The sequence below is a fragment of the Perca fluviatilis genome, chromosome 8 (genome assembly GCF_010015445.1).
Source record: "Perca fluviatilis chromosome 8, GENO_Pfluv_1.0, whole genome shotgun sequence".
In the NCBI taxonomy this organism is placed as follows: Eukaryota; Metazoa; Chordata; class Actinopteri; order Perciformes; family Percidae; genus Perca; species Perca fluviatilis.
The window spans coordinates 9,925,097-9,944,745 of record NC_053119.1 but is presented as its reverse complement, the minus strand read 5'-3'; the positions used below and the strand labels follow the sequence as shown (position 1 = coordinate 9,944,745).

General features: G+C 41.8%; 1 protein-coding gene across 4 annotated transcripts in view; it reads left to right on the top strand.

The window, feature by feature from the left end:
* The window catches only part of LOC120563773 (pleckstrin homology domain-containing family A member 7-like), a 155,569-nt gene that overhangs the window by 105,789 nt on the left and 30,131 nt on the right, over window positions 1–19,649 (top strand). For all 4 annotated transcript variants that reach the window (XM_039808177.1, XM_039808178.1, XM_039808179.1 and 1 more), the window contains 3 exons: window positions 8,120–8,224; window positions 10,397–10,469; window positions 13,446–13,546. In XM_039808177.1, the coding sequence (XP_039664111.1) occupies window positions 8,120–8,224; window positions 10,397–10,469; window positions 13,446–13,546 (279 nt within the window). The remainder of the gene's footprint in view (window positions 1–8,119; window positions 8,225–10,396; window positions 10,470–13,445; window positions 13,547–19,649) is intronic.

Genomic DNA, 19,649 nt, shown 5'->3' with positions numbered 1-19,649 from the left:
TGGTTAAACCCAGGAAAAATGACAGAGGCTAAATGGACTTTGACTTTGACACTTCACAATCAGTTGTCAAACATTGCATAAGGTTTTTCATTTATTTCATCAGAGGTCATCTTTTTCACTTCTTGCTCTTTTTTTTGTCCACCCCTGGACGTAAAGTCTTGCATTCATTTTAACATTTATTTCTTGATCTTGCTCTTATTTAACCACAATATGCTGAAATGATTATGTCAACCTATCGTTTCCTACTCTCCTCTTTCAGATGAGATCTACAGTATATGTATCAAATATTAGCAGTGATAGTAGTAGTATTAGTAGTTGTCGTAGTCATATTGGCAGTATTGGGGAGCCATTTCCGGCCACTTAAGGACCCGGTTAGCAGCAGTTTTTAGCTGACTCATGCCAGCTGTGGATAATGATGGATGGGGGTTTAGAGGTCTTCTGCGGTTGACCAAGATCCATGACAGGCCCGCAGGAATGAAAACATGGGGCTTAATTGGAGAGAGAGGTGGAGGTGGAGGGTTGGTGGCAGTGTTCTAGCTTGACTAAAGCAGGATTCAGAGCCTGGCGGGTAGATGGGAAGTAATTACAGCTGACTGCTACCTGTCTGTCTTACAGGAAGGGGTACAGAAGGGCAGTGTTACTGTAAAAGGCTGCACTGTTTAAGACGTTTCATTTAGTGAACTCTGTATTTTTTTCCGGCACTTAACAACTACCAACTTGTCACTGCAGCATTAAAGTAACTACTACACTCCAGCCTGACTAGTACTCCTTTATATTTATTTTTTTATTATTTACAACATACAGATAATTACAAATGTAAGAAACTCCAATGATATCTTATACCACGCCCAAGTAATAAACCTTACATTTTTAGCCTTGGTAGAGGCGTAGCTCTAGGGATCGCAATGTCTGTCTGACTGTTGCTCTTTGTCCCCCACAGGATCCTTTATAATCACTTGGCTTGAGCTCATGAACTTTTAATCTAGGTCAAAATTTCAGGTGGTCCAATACTTTGGTGTATGACGAAATACCTGCAAAAGCCTCAGCTGCACTTTGTGTTTTAGTGCTGTTTAGCAACTGTTAGCATGCTAACACATACATGGTGGTAAACATGGTAAACATACCTGCTAAACACCAACATGTTAGCATTGTCATTGTGCATGTCAGAATGCAGATGTTAGCATTTAGCTCAACACACCGCTGTGCCCAAGTACAGCCTCACAGAGCCGCCAGCATGGCTGTAGACTCTTGTTATATACTTTTTAAATGATAAATAGAGTTTGGTTGAAATCTGATTTAAACTGTTCATTAGTAATAAAGGAAAATCCTATTCTTTGTTCTTCTCTTTTGCCTTTTCTCTGGCCTTGTACTGTATCTGTATATATTAGGGATTTTTATGGCTACATTCACATTGCAGGTCTTCATGCTGAATTCTAAAATGCGGTTCATGCCAGATTTGCTTTACATCACTGCTCTTATCTATTTTAGAGTACCAATCACACACGTACCGGTATGAACTGAAAGGGCTGTCGGAAAGACGTGTGAAGAGTCCAAATAAAACAAGACACAATTACATTTGTTTCTGGATGTCCTTCAAGCTGTCATTGGCTCAGGCAGTGTGCTGTTGCCGCCAAAATTACGGAATTCGTTCAAGTGATTCAGCATAAGCAATGCCGACGAATTCCAATTTCAGCTTCCAAATGCAGATCTCACGGAGGTTACATTCCTTGCGATCTATTCATTTTATTCCCTTTTCCTTGGCTCTTCACTCTTTCTCCCACTCACTTTTCTTTCTTTCAGTCCATATCTTCCGCTCACTTGCACACGTGCACATATACACAGCTCCACGGTGGCGTGAAATCTCATCGTGCCCCATCAACAGGTGCCGCAGGACTAAGATTGAACATGTGTCATCGGGTGCGGTACAGAGATGACAGGGCATCTATCACGACGGCCCGTCGCCATTTCCACACCCCGTGTTTCCTGGCTTGCAGCCCTCCCAGGTGCTCTGGCTCATCACCCCTGCCATCAAACAGCAGGAAAATAGTGCGGAGGCCTCATTCTGACAAGAAAAAACTCTTAACAAAAGAATCTTGTCTCAGAGGAAAGATGAGTCATTTGTGTCCGCCTTGCATAGCACACCAACGTCAAGAAATGAATCCACTTTTTGAATCAGTCACGTCCGTTCTGACTCTGGCAAAACATCAGAGGAAGCGTCGAGACAGAAAGCATCCCATTTCTCTTGCGAGTTACGCGTCAAAATTCTCCTTTGAGTACTTGTGTTCTCTGTCGCTGGATGAATACTTAGTGATGTTGTGTTCATAACCAGTATGCACAACTTTTCTGGGATTTATCAAAGTCAATGTCATTTAGGAGTTTCTGTCATTTCTCGGTTTGCAGTTATGGATTTATGCAGCTTTATGTTGCTCGTCAGTTCCCTGCCTCGGTATTTGAAAATAGCTCTCTTTGCTCTTTCATATTAAGTGCAACTTTGAGAACGAAAACCAAGCACATACCAAAATGAATGATTAGCCTGTGTTGAAGTGTGTCACTAAAAGGTGTATGATTTGAGTTACTGTATTAACTGGAAAAAAAGTAAAATTGGAAACTGGGACTGACACTCCCCCTTAACTACTGCCATTAAAGTTAACATGCCTACCTCCTATTGCAGTAATTTACTTGATTTTGAACAATAGACAATATTAAAACCTAAAACATAATCCTGTGGCGGTTTTTCTGTTAGGTAAGCATGCAAGCTTTCCCACTAACACCAAGCTTTAGATTCACAGAGTCAAACATGGTGACTCAAGTGGAAAGCTGGTGGAGATCAGCAGTAGAGACTATTTGTTCTGTGCCGCTCACATTTAAAAGTCTATTGCTTAAGGAATATTGCTTTCTGTTCCTGACTCTGACCTTTAAAGTCTTGCATCAGGTTGTTTAAAATCTCTTGAAATGCCTGAAAAGGTCCAGACTGAAATAGCTCGACAACTATTAGATAGATTGCCATGTAATTTGGTACAGACATTCATGGTCACAGAGGATGAGTCCTAATGACTTAAACCAACAGTTAAAAAGTTTCACAGTGAAATATGTCAACATCTACTATGCAAGTTATCAAGGGTAATGTACTAGGGCTGCAAGTTATTTCATTACTGATTAATCTGTAAATTTTTTACAATTAACTATTTAGTGTATACAGTTTCATAAAATAGTAAAAAATACCCATCACAATCTCCAAGTGCCTACATTAAGTGTGTTTCTATCCACCTGTTTTTATGTGCTTCTTCAACTTGAAAAGAAATGTTTAAATATCGCAAATCGTTTCATCACTAAAAGTAACCCAGATTGACTCTTGGGAGCCACCACGTTCAACTACACTAAAATGCCGTTAACCACTGAACAAATCGACTTGAACAGATTGGGATTAGGTGTCTAGTGTAAAAACACCTCAGCCATATTTTCTAAAGGGAGGGGAAAGCACTACTCTTGTTTAATTACCTCAGCCTTTCAGATCGTTCTTGTCTGCCTAGGGATTTGAACCGGCAGCCTTCAGGTCTTAGACTGGTCTCTGTAGGCTTTTTAGGTTGTCTGATCGTGTGCCATTAATGTAACAAGTAGCTGCTGTACAACCTGAGTCGCTCACCTACAAGACAGAGTGCTACTTTGCAGCAGGGACCACAGCCTTTTCCACAGAATTACCCTCGGCCTAAAAATAGACCACCGCATCGCACGCACACACAAACACATTTGCAGACACACACTCGCAGCCAGAGAGCAACACATTAAACATGCATGGACGTACACATACTGTTTATTACAGATAAGGGAATCCAACGTGACAGATTTGGAGTTGCTCTGCGTCTTTGCATCATGCTTGGCCAACCAGCCTCCCTCTAATTAGCGAGTGGGTTTGCTGTTTCCCAGCGCTGCTGCTGCCAGTCCATATACACACTCATGCAGCCGTCACACCAAATCTTAAATTATAATAGCTGTGTGACGAAGGTGCCAGGGTATTGTGTGTGTGTGTGTGTGTGTGTGTGTGTGTGTGTGTGTGTGTGTGTGTGTGTGTGTGTGTGTGTGTGTGTGTGTGTGTGTGTGTGTGTGTGTGTGTGTGTGTGTGTGTGTGTGAGAAGTGCCATGGGGAGTAGTCTATCTTCTGAGGTTTCAGAATAGAGAATGGTGTAATGAGATTTCATGAATATGTGCACAGTGTATAAGTATGTTTGCTCGCTTATACAACAGGCTCGCACACACAAACACAATAAGAATGTGGAGCGGGCGCCCATCTGTGGGGGTTTGCTCCTCGACGCAGCGGGCCCGGTTGGCTCCGACCTGCGGCTCCCCTTCCATGTCTTCTGCTGTCCTATCAAAATAAAGGCTGAAAATGCCCAAAACATAATAATAAAAAAAATGCATGAATGTTATGGTTTGCTGAGAGAGACATCCAGCCCCCATGCACTTTTTTTATGTGGGTAGTGAAAGATGAATTGACGTCAGTGCCTCAAATGAACATTAATACAGTTGGCTCAATTATAGCTTAATGGGCTGGAACCGTAGTACATACCACTGAAGAGTTAAACACTGCTAATAGACCTCAGCTGGGCTGCTTAAGTCAAACTGCTCAGGTGGTTACTTACTATATATTTCACCTATTTTTGTATTTAGCATATTGACTGACCCTTTTAAAGGCCCTATTTTCTGACATTTTGTACATTCAACAATTACTTTATCCATAAATAAAATCAGCAGATGAATCAATGACAAAAATAATTGTTAGTTCCAGACTGAGTGGCTGGAAGATGGCACAGGAATCTGGTTTTAACTAGTGAGGGGGGAAATTATAGTCAAGTCATTGAAAAATGGAATGGATGGATGAAAATGGAAATTGGGTTACTCAGAATAAAGTCTTGCATTTCCAGGTCTATTTTCCATTGTGGCATCTGAAAAAACTTTTACTGTTAAATCAACAGTTTTCAGCAGAGATGTAGTTTGAGTCCATCTGTATGCACATATCTGTCCAAGTTGTTTAGAACTTTTTAATAAGTTTACAACTACTGTCAAATAAGTTCCAATCCACCGGCCAGTTGGTAGCTTTCTGTGTGAAGTGTGCATGTGTTTCCTGCACAGGTTGTTTCTGCTTTGGGTTCGGATGTTTTTGGTCACAGTAATCAAATCAGCTACATGCATGACAAGGGATGTCAGAATAGTAAAACGAAAAGTAAATTTTTTCACTACACTTCCTCTCTGTCTGGCCTTGTTTCAAAGTCTGTCCCCCTTTGAATGACGTGTCCCTCCTGTAAGAATGGTGCAGTACCCGTTGCCGCTCACACATCAACAGAAATCAATGCCCAGCGACCTCTAATTACCACTTGTGGCAGCAGAAGCAGCTGAGGCAACAACTCCGTTATTACATAATCTCCAGCTCCGGTCTTGTAGATGGGCCCCTAGTTGATATCTTTTTATTTTTGAAGGCCTTCATTATTTCAATTATATTATGCTTACACAGTGCATTCACTAAATGACTTAGTGCTTTATACAAACCAAATCATACACAATGCACAGACAGTTGGAGAGACTGGGGCCCACTTTGTATTTTTGCTTCTGGGCCTCCAAATATTATTAATCCAGCCCTGCTGTGTGCTGCACGGGATAAGCAGGTATTTCCTGTTGAACTAATGTAAAATACTTGAATATATAGTTTAACAACATCTATAATATCATTGAAACACAAGTTTGAATATTGCAGCAACAGAAAAATTATAAGAGCATCAGATCTCTGCAACGGATGCAGAGATTTAGGATTTTAGGACACTTTAAATATAGAATGCAAAAACGAGTTGACCTTGTCATAGTTGAATACCGACAGTTCGGTGGGTAAAATAGGACATACATACCTCAAAGTTCCATTGACATCCCTTTTCTATTGCAAATCTCACAAGTTGAAACTGCCGCTGAAAACGGGCGAATCTCAACAAAGCTCAAAGTTTACGTCAACTCAGTGGCTGTACCTTATTTGGCTCCGGTCTGTACCTTTGTCACGCCCCAAAATTTACATACAGACAACTGGTCTGAGACCAGATGGTGTTGTGAATGTAGGTCGCACAGATCTCAGAAACTTTATGCATTGTTCTTCTGCTATTTCATTACTAAATTCACTTCTGAGACTTTTTTTTTAATCAATTATGTAGAGCTCAAATATGGGCAGTTTTACGAAAATGTATGGCTATTTGCAAATTTGGTCCGACTGTGTCGGAGTTCAGAAGCTCCACAGTCTGACGTGACAGCCGGCCGGTGCCTGCCAGGGTTGCTGGCTTGCCGCCCGGCCCGTCCACCTTCACAGACCCCGCTGTGAGCTGGCTGGAGCTCTATCAGGAGACTCGTGGACAAGAGGTGTTTAGTTTTCCGATCGTTTGTTTAAATAACTCAACACGCATATCCATTATAAGATTAACTGGAACCTGTGGTTTTTAGAAGTTATAATGCTCGACAAGAGATTGCGGGCGTAACGAGCACACTGACCGCGGCCACGGAGCAGGCAAAGGAGAGGGAGAGCAGCGACTGACGGGGCAGAAAGATACCCGTCTCTGTTTGACAGTCTTGTAAATAAATTATAACATGTATATTAGAGCTGTCATTCTTCCTCTATAACACCATTTGAATTTCATTTGTTATTTTTTTAATATTCGAATAATATTCAGTAGATACTGCATACCGTAGTCGTCTACAGTATGCAGTAGGCGATTTGGAAAACGGCCACAGTGTGTAAGGAGCTTGTGTTTTACTGTCCCAGCACACTGGGGTCTGGCAGATAGAAAGTTTCTCACAACTACAACAACTTTTTTTTTTTTTTAAAAGAAAGCCTCATATTTCCTGGATTCTGTGTGTGTGTGTGTGTGTGTGTGTGTGTGTGTGTGTGTGTGTGTGTGTTGTGTGTCGCTTGTTGTAAACCAACCCAGCTCATCATATTCTGAGCATACCATATAAGATCTTTTTAGGTTGTAAGGTTGCATTAGGGCGCATAGAACAGAACCTGGGCCATTTTCAGCCCAACCAATGTTACATACCCTATTAGGAGACCTTAAGGAACAGTGTGAAATACCCTATATAATCATTCTATTACCCCTTTAACATACACTGGCTATTATGGGGACAGACCATTTCCCCAGTTTCTACTACAAACCTTGACTTCTTTATGCAGGAAAAGTTGCTTTATCTTATCTGATACAATGTCCTCTGGGGGCCGCTCAATGCAGCCACAGTCTGTTACTGCTGAAACTGAAACAATTGGGAGTAATTGCCTCACTCTCTATGATTGTAGCCGCTCAGGTTCACTGCCCAGACTTTCCAGCAGGTGTCTGTCTGGCAGTCGAAACCAGTGACCTGCACTGTTCTAATTTCCTACCTGATAGTCTATAGAGGCTTTGTCAATGTCATGGCAACCATGGCTGGCACTGTAATGGAGGTCCAATGGAAAATTGGCTGTACTCAAATAATGGCTGTAATTATGTAACAACTGGGGCAGAAAAAGGTCCCCGAAAAGAGATAATCATGGTGCGTGTGTGTGTGTGTGTGTGTGTGTGAAGGTCCATTCAGTAATGTATTAAATCAGACTCAATAGTCTGATGAGGCACAGGCGGCCTTTTTCCAAATATGCGTTACTGTGCCACACTGAACCGTCTCACTTTCCGGTCCCAGCCTTTTTAACCACAGTTCTGCTACGGAGAATAAATGTTCTTGTTAATGTTGTTAATTAACCAAGCTAATATAGCTCTGAAGATGCCAATGTTGAGATGCAACAACTAGCCACACAACTTTGCTGCTGAGCAAATTGTTTGGTCAGCTAATTAACAAGCTGGCAATGTTAATGCTCAACAGCTGATTAATACGTAAACAACAAACAGCTGATTAATACATAACAAAATGATCTCAGTCACCTGTACGTATGCAATCCATATTCCTTTGATCTGTTTGGTTGAAGTGCCATGGGGAGTAGTCTTTCTTCTGAATGCAATGACATTGTTGAGCATGTGTAACATTGTCAGCCATTGCTGTGGACTTTAATCATGTCTTTTTACATCTCATTAAAAGCCTTCTGTACTTGTATGTGTGTATGTTTCAGGGCTCCCGGTCCAGTGGCAAGGTGCACAGCTTTGGGAAGAGAGAGCAGGCCATTAAAAGGAATCCTAATGTCCCTGTGGTGGTCCGAGGATGGCTGTACAAACAGGTCAGGACACCCACACACACACACTGACTGAAACACACTCCTTCTAATACACACAAATCAAGACTGCGTTCGCTGACGGACAACATTGAAATAAGGTCATAGGTTATAAGCATAAGGATAATCAAATTAAGAGATGTTGTGTAGGCCTACCACATACATGGCAAGGTGTGGAGGTCTGGTGTGTTGCCAGTCTGACAGCCAGCGAAGGCAGGTTGAGGCCTTGTTGAACTGCCTCCTGGCTACCAAAACTTGCTTTTGGGAAGCAGAATGTCACCTCTAGTGCGGAGGAATCACCAGCTATATAACCAAACTCTTCTCTTATGGCTTTTTCCTTATTCTTTTTTGCTAAATTTGCACAAAGATAGCCACACAGATATACAACAGTGTAACAGTATCAACATGACATATTTAGGTTTTGGGTTAAAAACAGGAGGGAAACTCTAGGTATTATAATGTAAATTAGGGGTGGGAATCACCAGAGGCCTCACGATACGATATCATCACGATATTTATGTCACGATACGATATTATTGCGATTTTAAACATATTGCAGTAATCTGTGATATATTGCAATTTATTACCTTTTTTACAACTTCAAATTTTTCAAGATTACAAATGATGTCCCCAAAAGGAAACTTTGTCAACATCTGTTTTATCTAAACAGATACTGTACATTTCTCTCTTTGTTCATCTCAGTTCAATTTTGTTGCTGCAAAATGGGATTGTCAAGCAGACAAACTGACCAACACATATATAACAATAGGTCGATACTTGGCGTCTTTGTATCGATACAGTATTACCACGGAAAATATTGTGATACTATGCTGTAAAAATAAAATAAAATAATGTAAAAAGGTGCCTTCATTAAATGAGCAAGGGCCGCAATGAACTGTTATTTTCATTATCAGATTAATCAACACATTAAATAATTGTTCTATAAAATGTCAGAAAATAGAGAAGAAATCTCCATCCCAACTTCTAAAAGCCCGGGGTGACATCTTCATGTCTTATTTTGTCTGACCAACCATCCAGAACCCAAATATATTCAGTTTACAGAGACCTAAAACAGAGAAACGCTCACATTTGACAAAAGCTGGAACCAGAGAACAATGACTTAAGTGGTTAACTGATTAACAAATTAGTTGCAGATTAATTTTCTGTCAAACGAATTGATAATTGATTATCAACTAGTTTCGAACTCTAAATTGAGCTTCACTTCATTGCATTAAAAATGAATAGGATAGTTCTTTAAACAGCCTGTTGTTTTTTAGCTAATTTAGTCTCGAGATGTTTGTGTCTCTTTTATTCCTTACAGGGATGAGTTCCAGCTTCAGCCTGTATGGTCCTGCAACATTTCCTCTAGTAGCCTACTTTCATTTTTTTCTTCTTGATTTATGCCTTTTGCTCTGGCAATATAGAGCACCTGCTGTTGATCACAAACAGGCTATTACCGGAGACTGAGTATTTGAAGTTATACTTAAAATATCTGTAGTTGGCATCGTCCCACTGGAAAACACTTGGTCCCAGTACAAGACAAACAGTGAGTGATGTTACTTACGAAGCAATTACACTTTAATGACCACACACAGAGGCCCATACTCACCAATACACACAGGCACAGGCAGGAATATGCACACATCTAAATGCAAAGCCACAGACGCTCATATGCACATCATGCAGTCTATTTGTGCAGTGCAATTATGTTTTAATTAGAAAAAAACACTTTTAAATGCAGACAGGGGAACATAAATGTACACGTATTTACACACACACAGACACACACTATCACAGGAGGCCATTTACTCCCTCACATGCCCACACACGGGGGTTACAAAGGAGCTGCATGTATCTGTGTTTGTGGTGATTTCATCCCTTCTGGATCTCCTCTTCTCTTCAAACGGCACCATTTTCAGCCAGGGAACATAAAAGACGAAGCGGGCAGTAAAGCAGCCGTGGCAGGCCCAGCGAGCCAGTGAACGAGGACAAATGATCACTCCCTTCCTCCCCCCCTCTCTCTCTCTCTCCGCTGTCCCTCGCTACTCGCTACTCTCCCTTTCATATTTAGGACATCTGTCTACTCTTTCTTGTTATCTCCTCCAATTTGGGCTACTTTCTGTCTCATTATTCATTCATTCATTACTTACAGTCTTTACCCCTTCTTTGTCCCTGCAGGACAGCTCTGGGATGCGGCTTTGGAAGAGGAAGTGGTTCGTCTTGGCTGATTTCTGTCTGTTCTACTACAAAGGTGAGTGTCTGTGTGTAATGTCGACTGGAACTATCACATGGAGAAAATGGTTAAAATTCCTACTTGCTACCTGTTCCACCCCGTGCCTCTTTGTGTCTCCCGCTCCCCCACAATCACGCATTCAGGTAAGGACAAAGTAGCAAAAACACATACACATTCAATTCGTTGAATCAAGACCTCCCAGATAGTCTAAACAAAACCCGAATGTTATGAGTTTCACACGGGTAGGATCTATTGAATGGCTTTTGAATTAGACTGGATTGTATCCTGCAGGTGTCTTGGTGGTGTGTGAAAAATGATGAAGCACCTGAGTTCACAAAAGTTTGCTTCCATAAAAGTAGAATTCGCTGTCGAGTAATCTTACACTCATTAGCACCTATCTAGTGTTGCAAGACAAATCGGTTTAACATGTTTCTAAGGCTGCATTCCCACCAAATCAGGTCATTAGAATGTGGGTAGTGTGTTTAGGCTGCGGCGGTGGGGACTTGAGGGGATGCTGGGGGGGGGATGCAGGGACGCAGGTCCTGATGCAAAACTTGAAACTTTTGGGAGAAACGCAACCCGACATCACGCTGCGGTGGCCAATCACGTAACCTACCAGCGATCAGACAAAACCCAATGGAGTGAGGAACACAATGGAGACACAAATGGACCATTTACTGTAAGTGACAACCACACACCACAGCACAAACCTGCGCTAATCGCAGCAACGCCTGATTTGGTGTAAATGCAGCCTAATAAAGACTTTTTGCCATTCCAAAAACTAAATCACACAAATATATGTATATATCCTTTACTCTTTCTTTTGCTTTAAATTGAGGGAAATACAGACTACCAGAGGAAAATATTTGTCTTTGGAGGATAAAAATAAATATACAGCTTTCAACAAAAAAGGTTTGAACAAAGTTCAAATGTTTGTATTGGACTCTCGTGGTGCTGGATTTGAAATGAACTGCAGCTGACAAAAGAGCCAGTGATTCAATCTGGGCGGGCATTAATCTGATCTTTCTCGGTGAGTTACTGGGCTCAAACGCATGGAGAGATATGGACACACAGTCAGCTACATCACACTCCATCACCTTCCCTCCCTCACCATCTGTCTCCATGCCCTGGCTGTCTTTATCTGCCTCTCCACGCCTTTCTTTTCATCTCCATATTCTTAACCGAACCTTTTGGGACACGCTCCTCTGCCTCCTCGCCTCGAAGGGTGAAATCAATTCTCTGTCGTTTCTTTTTCTCTTTTTTTCTCCATCTTTTTCTCTCAGTTCAAAGGTTTCTCCTCTCGACATGAAAACACTTTATCTGCAGCACCACTCATCCTCTCTGTGCATCCCTGGTTATTACACAAACGACAAAACCTCCCATCTCTCGCTTTCTTTTTTTTCTTCATTATTAGCTTTATTTGTGTATGTGTAGTCTATCGATGACTATTATTGACTCTTTCAATTTATTGTTTCAGCCATCTTTTAAGTAAAAAAAGCAACATATTCTCTGACTTCAGCTTCTCAAATGTGAGAATCCTGTTTTCTTTGTCATATACAATAGTAACCCAAGTTTCTCCGGGGTTTTGGACTTATGGCCAGAAAGAAAAACAAGTCGGTTGTGGACTAATGATCTCAGTATTTCTAAAATCCTTGATCCATCCCTGGTTTCTTCCTCTTCTCTCTTTTACAGCCCTGTACAGCATACCTCACCCTCTATTCTTAGACCCTAAATCCTCATAAGAAAATTAATATTTAACGAGGGACAACATTTTGCCAATATGCTGTTTGGATGCTATCTAATTTCACTTGCCACCGCTTTGGTCTGCTCAGTGTGTGTGTGGGTGTGGGTGTGGGTGGTTGTGTGTGTGTGTGTGTGTGTGTGTGTGTGTGTGTGTGTGTGTGTGTGTGTGTGTGTGTGTGTGTGTGTGTGTGTGTGTGTGTGTGTGTGTGTGTGTGTGTGTGTGTGTGTGTGTGTGTGTGAGACAGACTGGACAAAGTAGATAAAAAGACACCGTCTCGCCCACCATTTAGGGAATGTCTCCTTCAAAGGTCCTTGAATTATTTTTAACCAATTTCCCTTTAATCCACCGTGCCGCCTTATCACCTCCCAGGCCAAACACCCACACAAACGCACAGGTGGCGTGCACACATATTTTCATACCATTACAAAATTGTACCATGTGGTAATCATTGTGTACACACACACACACACACACGCACACGCACGATGCACATACACATACACATTCTAGCACGCTGTCACAATGTTCAGTGGATAACACAATCCTGGTAGATATTTATTCATAGATGTGTGAAAAAAATTATTTATTGTTTTTTTTTTTTTTTTGTGAAATTTGTAGAAGAAAAAATTAGGAATAGTGGGGGAAAAAAAAAAAATTTTAAAAAAGTAATAAAAAAAAAAAAAAAAAAAAAAAAAAAAAAAAAAAAAAAAAAAAAAAAAAATATATATGTATATGTGTGTGTGTGTGTGTGTGTGTGTGTGTGTGTGTGTGTGTGTGTGTGTGTGTGTGTGTGTGTGTGTGTGTGTGTGTGTGTGTGTGTGTGTGCTTGCTTGCTTGCTTGCTTGCGTGCGTGTGTGTGTGTTTACTATGATCTCAGTATATGAACCGGATGGGGCAGAGGAATGGCGGCTGGCTGCCAGTTGGACCAGGCAAGCTTCAACTGATACTGGGATACCAGAGTGGTCATTTACTGTTTGGCACAACACCGTGGTATGAATGACGGCACACAAGTGTGTTTATGTGAGTGTGTGTGTGAGTGTTATGATACCGGTGGCAGGCAGAGATGAAATTAGTGGGTGATGAGTGCTATTTAATCTCTTGCTCTTTCCTTTCCTCCATATCTCTCGCTCCTTTTCTCACCTTCCTCACCCTGGTTATCTACTCCCTCCCTTCCTCTCCCTCATTCGTCCCGGCATCTCTCTTTCTCATTCTCTCTCTCTCTCTCTCTCTCTCTCTCTCTCTCTCTCCAGACAGCAGAGAGGAATTGGTCCTGGGCAGTATTCCTCTGCCCAGCTATGTCATTTCACCCGTGGGACCTGAGGACCACATAAGCCGCAAGTATGCCTTCAAGGTATGCCTCTCTTTGTTCTACACACTAGTCTGTGCTGACTCATATCTTTGATTCACTTTCTCTGATGTGATAGTTTTAGTTTTTTTTGTTTTGGTGTGTGTGTGTGTGTGTGTGTGTGTGTGTGTGTGTGTGTGTGTGTGTGTGTGTGTGTGTGTGTGTGTGTGTGGTGTAGCCACCTATTTCAGCTTTTGGATTGAAAACAAAACAAGGAATGATTCCCTCTGAAACGAAGAAGTAATGCAGCGCAGTTTGATTGCTACAAGCTCATGAAACCTCAATTCGAACCAAATACACTTGAAGGTCAAGCTAGAATAGGAATAAAAAAAATGTGTCAAATTGGAACTGTGTTTTTCTGTTTATCTCACAGCATGAACGTTTCTGTATCCTGCACACTTTAAAGTTGATTTGATGCCGTTGAGACTTTTGAACATGGTGCATTGAGTACTTCCAGATTCAGGAAACTCGAAAACAATATTTTAAATACTCAGGCCTTATTCACACTTAAGGCACATATGCTAAAACTGTAACCCCTCATGCTATTTAAAGCACGTTTCATTAGATTCCACCAAGTGGTTTATATTGTTAATGACAGAGAGGTTAAATAGAAATAATACTAAAAACTACTTTTTACAACAGAATACTACCATAACACCAGTTGCACTGTATGTCGACCTGCAGGTTTGGTGGCCCGCAGATATTTGCCCCCGAGCTTTATTGTCAAGCATCATTTTTGAGTTATATATATTTTGTGTATTCATCTCTTTTGAACAAACATATCTGTATGTGTGCCTTTGAACACACATGTTTCTGAGAGCCTTTTATAACTGGGCTCACAGCAATGACGATCAGTTAAATGGATTTTTTTATATTCCTTCTCATTCATAAAATATAATAGTTTTTAGCAGTAACCTAATTGATATTGCCATTATGGGCAAAAAAAAAAATGGAAATACCTATATTGAGTTTTTTGAATGGCAGTGAATAAAACAGATCAACATCTTCCTACAATTATAGCCCTGCCTACCCTCCCACCCAGCCACTCCTCCGCTTTGTGCAGCACTCACCACCTGTTGTAGCGATGTCTCTTACCACTGAATGTCTGTCAGTGTCTTTATTGAGACAGACAAGCTGCTCTGGAATGGAATGAAGCTTCTCCATTCCCTGAGGCAGTGAAGTCTTTTGTTTGAAGTCAAGAGGCAGACAAACCTCACAACAGCCACAACTGAGTTTGCCCTCATGTGCAATTAGGCTTTCACTTTATTCATAGATTAAAAAATGTGTATGCACACAAGTTTTTCAGGCCCCACAGGCAGCCATTTGTTTTTTTGTCATCAGCAAGTCATCAAGTTTGATTTAACTTTTGACCTGGTTTATTACATAAAGTGACATGTTTGCGTAGGCCATAGTTTGATAGCTGCAGCAGTCTAACCATGCTCCCTGATCTATCATTGAGTAGGACACATATCCCCCGATCTTCTCACTGCTTAAAGGTCCTTTGGATAATAATGTGGACTTAGTGTCTGAGTCTTCAAATACGTAAATATTCGCTAATGTCAACGACTGAGTCGCTGCAAACTGGACAAGCTGGGTATGTTCCAACGGACCTAGAGAGAAAAAAATCAACAAGCACATTCAGAGATGGTCAGATATTCCCCCACGCTTTTCCCCCTGTGGATCCCAACATTAGATCAGGCGAGCCACAGATTCCGTTATCATCAGTGGAAGAAGAATAGTGATAAAAGGTGGCAAATTGTAGAGCTCTGGCAACATTCAGATACTCAAAGGATCCATGTGTGTGCCATGCTGGAAACGGGCAGCAAATTCAGCAATAAACCAGGTAACAAGCTCTCTGAAGCCGCACGACAGAAAGGGCCTTGGTCCAATGTATTATAATCAGTGGGAGAAAGCTAAGACATGGGTCAGGTGCACCATGATCCAGGAGGAAGTGAAGGAGGATTCAAGAAGATCAAAAGCAGTTGGGCTAGGCATGCAGGGGTCCTGGACTATGTGGGAGCTACTCAGTAGGAAGGTAACCTGGGCAGAGTTATGGAGATTAGATGCTTTCCACTTCATATTCCTGCTGCTGTCAGTATGTGACACTCTTTCCTCAGCACACTTTCACACATGGGGGCTGGCTGTAAACTCTGCAGCAGCAACGGGACGCTAGCGCACATACTGACAGGGTGCAAAACAAGGCTAACCCAGGGCCGGTAGAGATGGCGTCATGACAAAGTCTCGCTGGTCTTAGATGAAATATTGCAGATATAGCCAGTGAATTTAGAGGTTATTACAGTAGACCATGCCTCAGAAGGGAACCAAGCCAGGCACGTCCCACAGGCCAAAACCCGCCAAACTGCCAATGGCAGGATGGTGGGCAAAGGTCTTTGGAGATGAAGGTTGATGTCGGATGGAAGCTGCAGTTTCCAGATGTGGTCCATACCTCCCTACGTCTACACATTGTGTTGTGGATCCCAGAAGACAAGAAGATAATACAGGTGGAGCTTCCAGTGCCATAGGAGGAGGGTTGTAAAGCGGCACTTGAGAGGATTGCTTCAAAGGGGCGTCACGTTTTAGGGTCGAAACGCTCTATGAAAGTTACTGCCTGGGGAGCTAGGTAACTGGAGAGAGCACCAACTGGTGTATGCTACAAGCCCAGTGGGCATTAGAAAGTTGCTGAACATTGTTAGAACCGGGAGTGTGGACTATGTAGCTTCCTGGCTATGATATAAGTCAAAATATAGTAGTCAGTTTCTCCTCAAAGAGGGAAAATATTTTTTTCACAGTCCATTAAATGTTATAGCATGCTGAAGTCGCACGTCTTTCACATGAGTTACCTTGTAAAAAGGGTGTGTTGTCATGATATTTTTATTAATAGGTTTGATAAAAGTAACATAATTATTATAAACTAATAACTGGTCAAAGCAGGTTCAAACTCCTATTTCAAATCATTTAAAATGCTGCTAAACCCAGGTCTGTAACCCACACCAGTGGGATCGGGTGGGTATTATTTGATGGTGTTTTGGTGTGTGAATGCTGCACCCATTGACCATCACCTCGACCTATACACAACATGACGCCAAAAATGAAACCTTCAAGCTTCGACGACCCTTCCTCCCTCCACCCCCCTTTCCCCTATTCACTGAATCCTCTTCCCTCTCTTGTTCCCATTGGTTGGCTGCCCGACTGGGACTTCCCTCTCTCCCTGTGAGTGTGTCGCGTCGCCCAGTGACAGTCCGCCCATAAATAGGTATTCTACCCTCTCTCTAGCTCTCACTTTGCCAGATGTCAACGTTATATATCTTTGTTGTCTGCCGTTGGTGTGGCTTTTTTGGGTCCAAACCTGACCGAATATACAGCAGCCTTGTATATTCCTCTGTTGGTTTTTGATGCATGTTTTGAGAATAACCTGTCCTTTTGGCTGACGTGGTTGTGTTGTGTTTTTATTTCAGTGTTCTCTGTATTATTTAATTCCCCCTCAGTCTTTTTCCCCCTTCTATCCTCTCTCTCTCTCTCTTTCTCCCACCCCATCCTCGTTATCGCAATATGAGTCTTTGTATTTGGCTTATCTGGTGTGGGGCTTATCGTTCATCTATGTGCCGCTCTCGCTGTCTCCTCCATCTGTCACATCTACTGTACCAGCATGCAGTTTTCTGATGGCGTGGAGAAAAAACTTTATTTGGAACTCAAGTCACCTCACGCTACTTTTCCAGAAATGAAGAGCGAAAAAACAATGTACCGTAGGAGATCTTTCACAGTAGATGCAGACTATGCAACTCATCAGTCACAAAAAATGTTTGTTTTTTCAAAGCAGCAGCTGCTTAATGGAACTTTGAAATAGAGAAACATGTTATACTCTAACTTCCGTATATACAGGCATATTTTCTTAAAGCCGGCATTATTTAAAACCGAGACACCCACAAGCAATTGTTGTTTCCATTTGGATGTTTCAGTGTAAATTAAATTTCCACAGTTGCAAGTTTAGGAGAACGTACCTTATCTGTAGCTTTGTGGTGCTCTGGTTGCTGAGGCTTATCTTTATGAGCACAATGACTCTTTAAATAGCACCCTGACAAAGTGTGTGCGTGTGTGTTTGTCTGGGGCTGTCCACAGGAAAAGGGCCGACACTATTGTAGGCCTTTCTGAGCGCAAGTCGTGAGTGATTTTTTTTTTTCTTTTCAGTTTGTTGAAAAAGAGAGGCTGAAGGAGAGAGAACACAGAAAGGGAAGGAAAATGATTAGGGCTGGAGAATAAAAAGGGAATAAAGAGAGGAAGCGATAGGTGGAGAGGAAGGAAGTCACAACGGCTAGACGCGGTGAAATAGATGGCGAGAGGGACTTTTTCGTATTTTTCCATTAAGCGTCGTTAAACAATTTAGTGGAGAAAACAAATAATCGGGAACACCCTTAAAACACCCACACAGACACAAACCACAAAGAGAAAAATGAGGCTTAGCTGTGTATGAATTCAGTGTGTAGGTGTATCGGTCACGCACTCAGAGCTGAATGACCCACTCAGCATTCCTGCTAAAGAGAGGCAGGGTCTCTCAGTGTTATTTTAGACCACTGGTGGTGGGTGTTGGAGTTTGGCTCTATCGTGTGTTTGTGTGTGTGTGTGTGTGTGTGTCCTGATGTAACTAAAATAGGGAAGAATCAAAGCTGGTGATTATGAGATTGCAATCGACTGGGCTTTTAAATGTGTGTATGGTCTGGTGGAGGTCACGGGTGTGTACTGTACTTTGTGACATTGTCGGCAACGTGTCGTGGATTTTGGAATAAGGGTAACAATTAGAGGTAGTCTTTGGTTAAAGTTTTTGTGATTCAGCTTAGGGTTTGGATTTAGTTTAGTCAACATATTACAGTACAAGTGTGTGTCTGTTTCTCTGTACTGTGTGTGTTCACCGCACATGCATGCCGATATCTCTGCACGTGCCCGAAACATCTGACTAGCGGCGCAGTCCTCTGTTTCTCATCAAGAGGCCTGTCCCATTGTAGCTATGAGAGTCTGTCAGAATGTTGATGGGGAGTGAGCAGACATGTTTTGACAGCTGCTTCCTGAGGATGCCGTTATTCCTTTCGTCAAGACTTTCAGGGTGTTTTTGGATGTATTCGTTTTTTAAGATGAATGTTTGCTGAGTAGTTTCCATGCCTGTTTCCTCTCCTCTAAACACATCTTCATGCCTGACTATGACAGGCTGACTGAGCCCTGTGCGTGACCACATCTGTTGTTTTCCTGGGTAGGTAACATTACTCCAGCTGATTTAAGTGATCAGAAAGCCTTCAGGGAGACAGGGTCAGAATTACAAATCACATCTACTCATCAAATGCCAAGATCCCGCTGAGGGAGAACGCCTTTTTGTTCGCAGTGTACCAAATTGTAGATATATTTTGATATATTATGATACCTTTTAATTATGTTATATGCTGTTTTACAGTATGATTAGAGCTTTCACAGTAGTTACAGTGTACTGTAATATTCCAATACAGATGCACATCTGTACAGCCCTGAATGATGATCAGAAACCACAGACCAAGTTCATTAGGATCCAGGTTTCTGCTCAGTCAGCACATCTAATGTGGAATTAATTTGCATGAGAGGAAAATAATGTGAACTAGCTGGTAGAAACGAATATCAGCACCACTGTAGCCCTAACAAAACCACTAACCTCTTTGTCGATTATGTGGTATTGTAGTCATTTAAAGGCACTAAATGAAGCATTTTACCATCACTGAAGAGCTATTGCACAAGGTTATTAGGACTTGAATGGATCAAGTGAGCGGTGCAATCAACTCCCAGATCTTTATAATGTACCAGGATCAGCATCGAGTACATACTTGAGCATGGTGAGTAAGGAAATTATAGTTAGAGTAATTTTATTTGTGCACAGCAGTAGCCACTGAAATGAGCTTGTTTGAGCAGCCAGACGGCAGTGGTCTCAGAGGGCAGCTGTTAGGGAACCTGGAAGGGATGCAGGAATGGGAGCATTTCTGTTTGTTTGTGTACATGTCTGTTGTGTGCTGGGGTTTATTCAGACGTTATAGTATCAGAGATAGAACAGCAGGGGGCGGACAGTCTTTGTTTGCATTATTCATGAACGTGTTTAGCA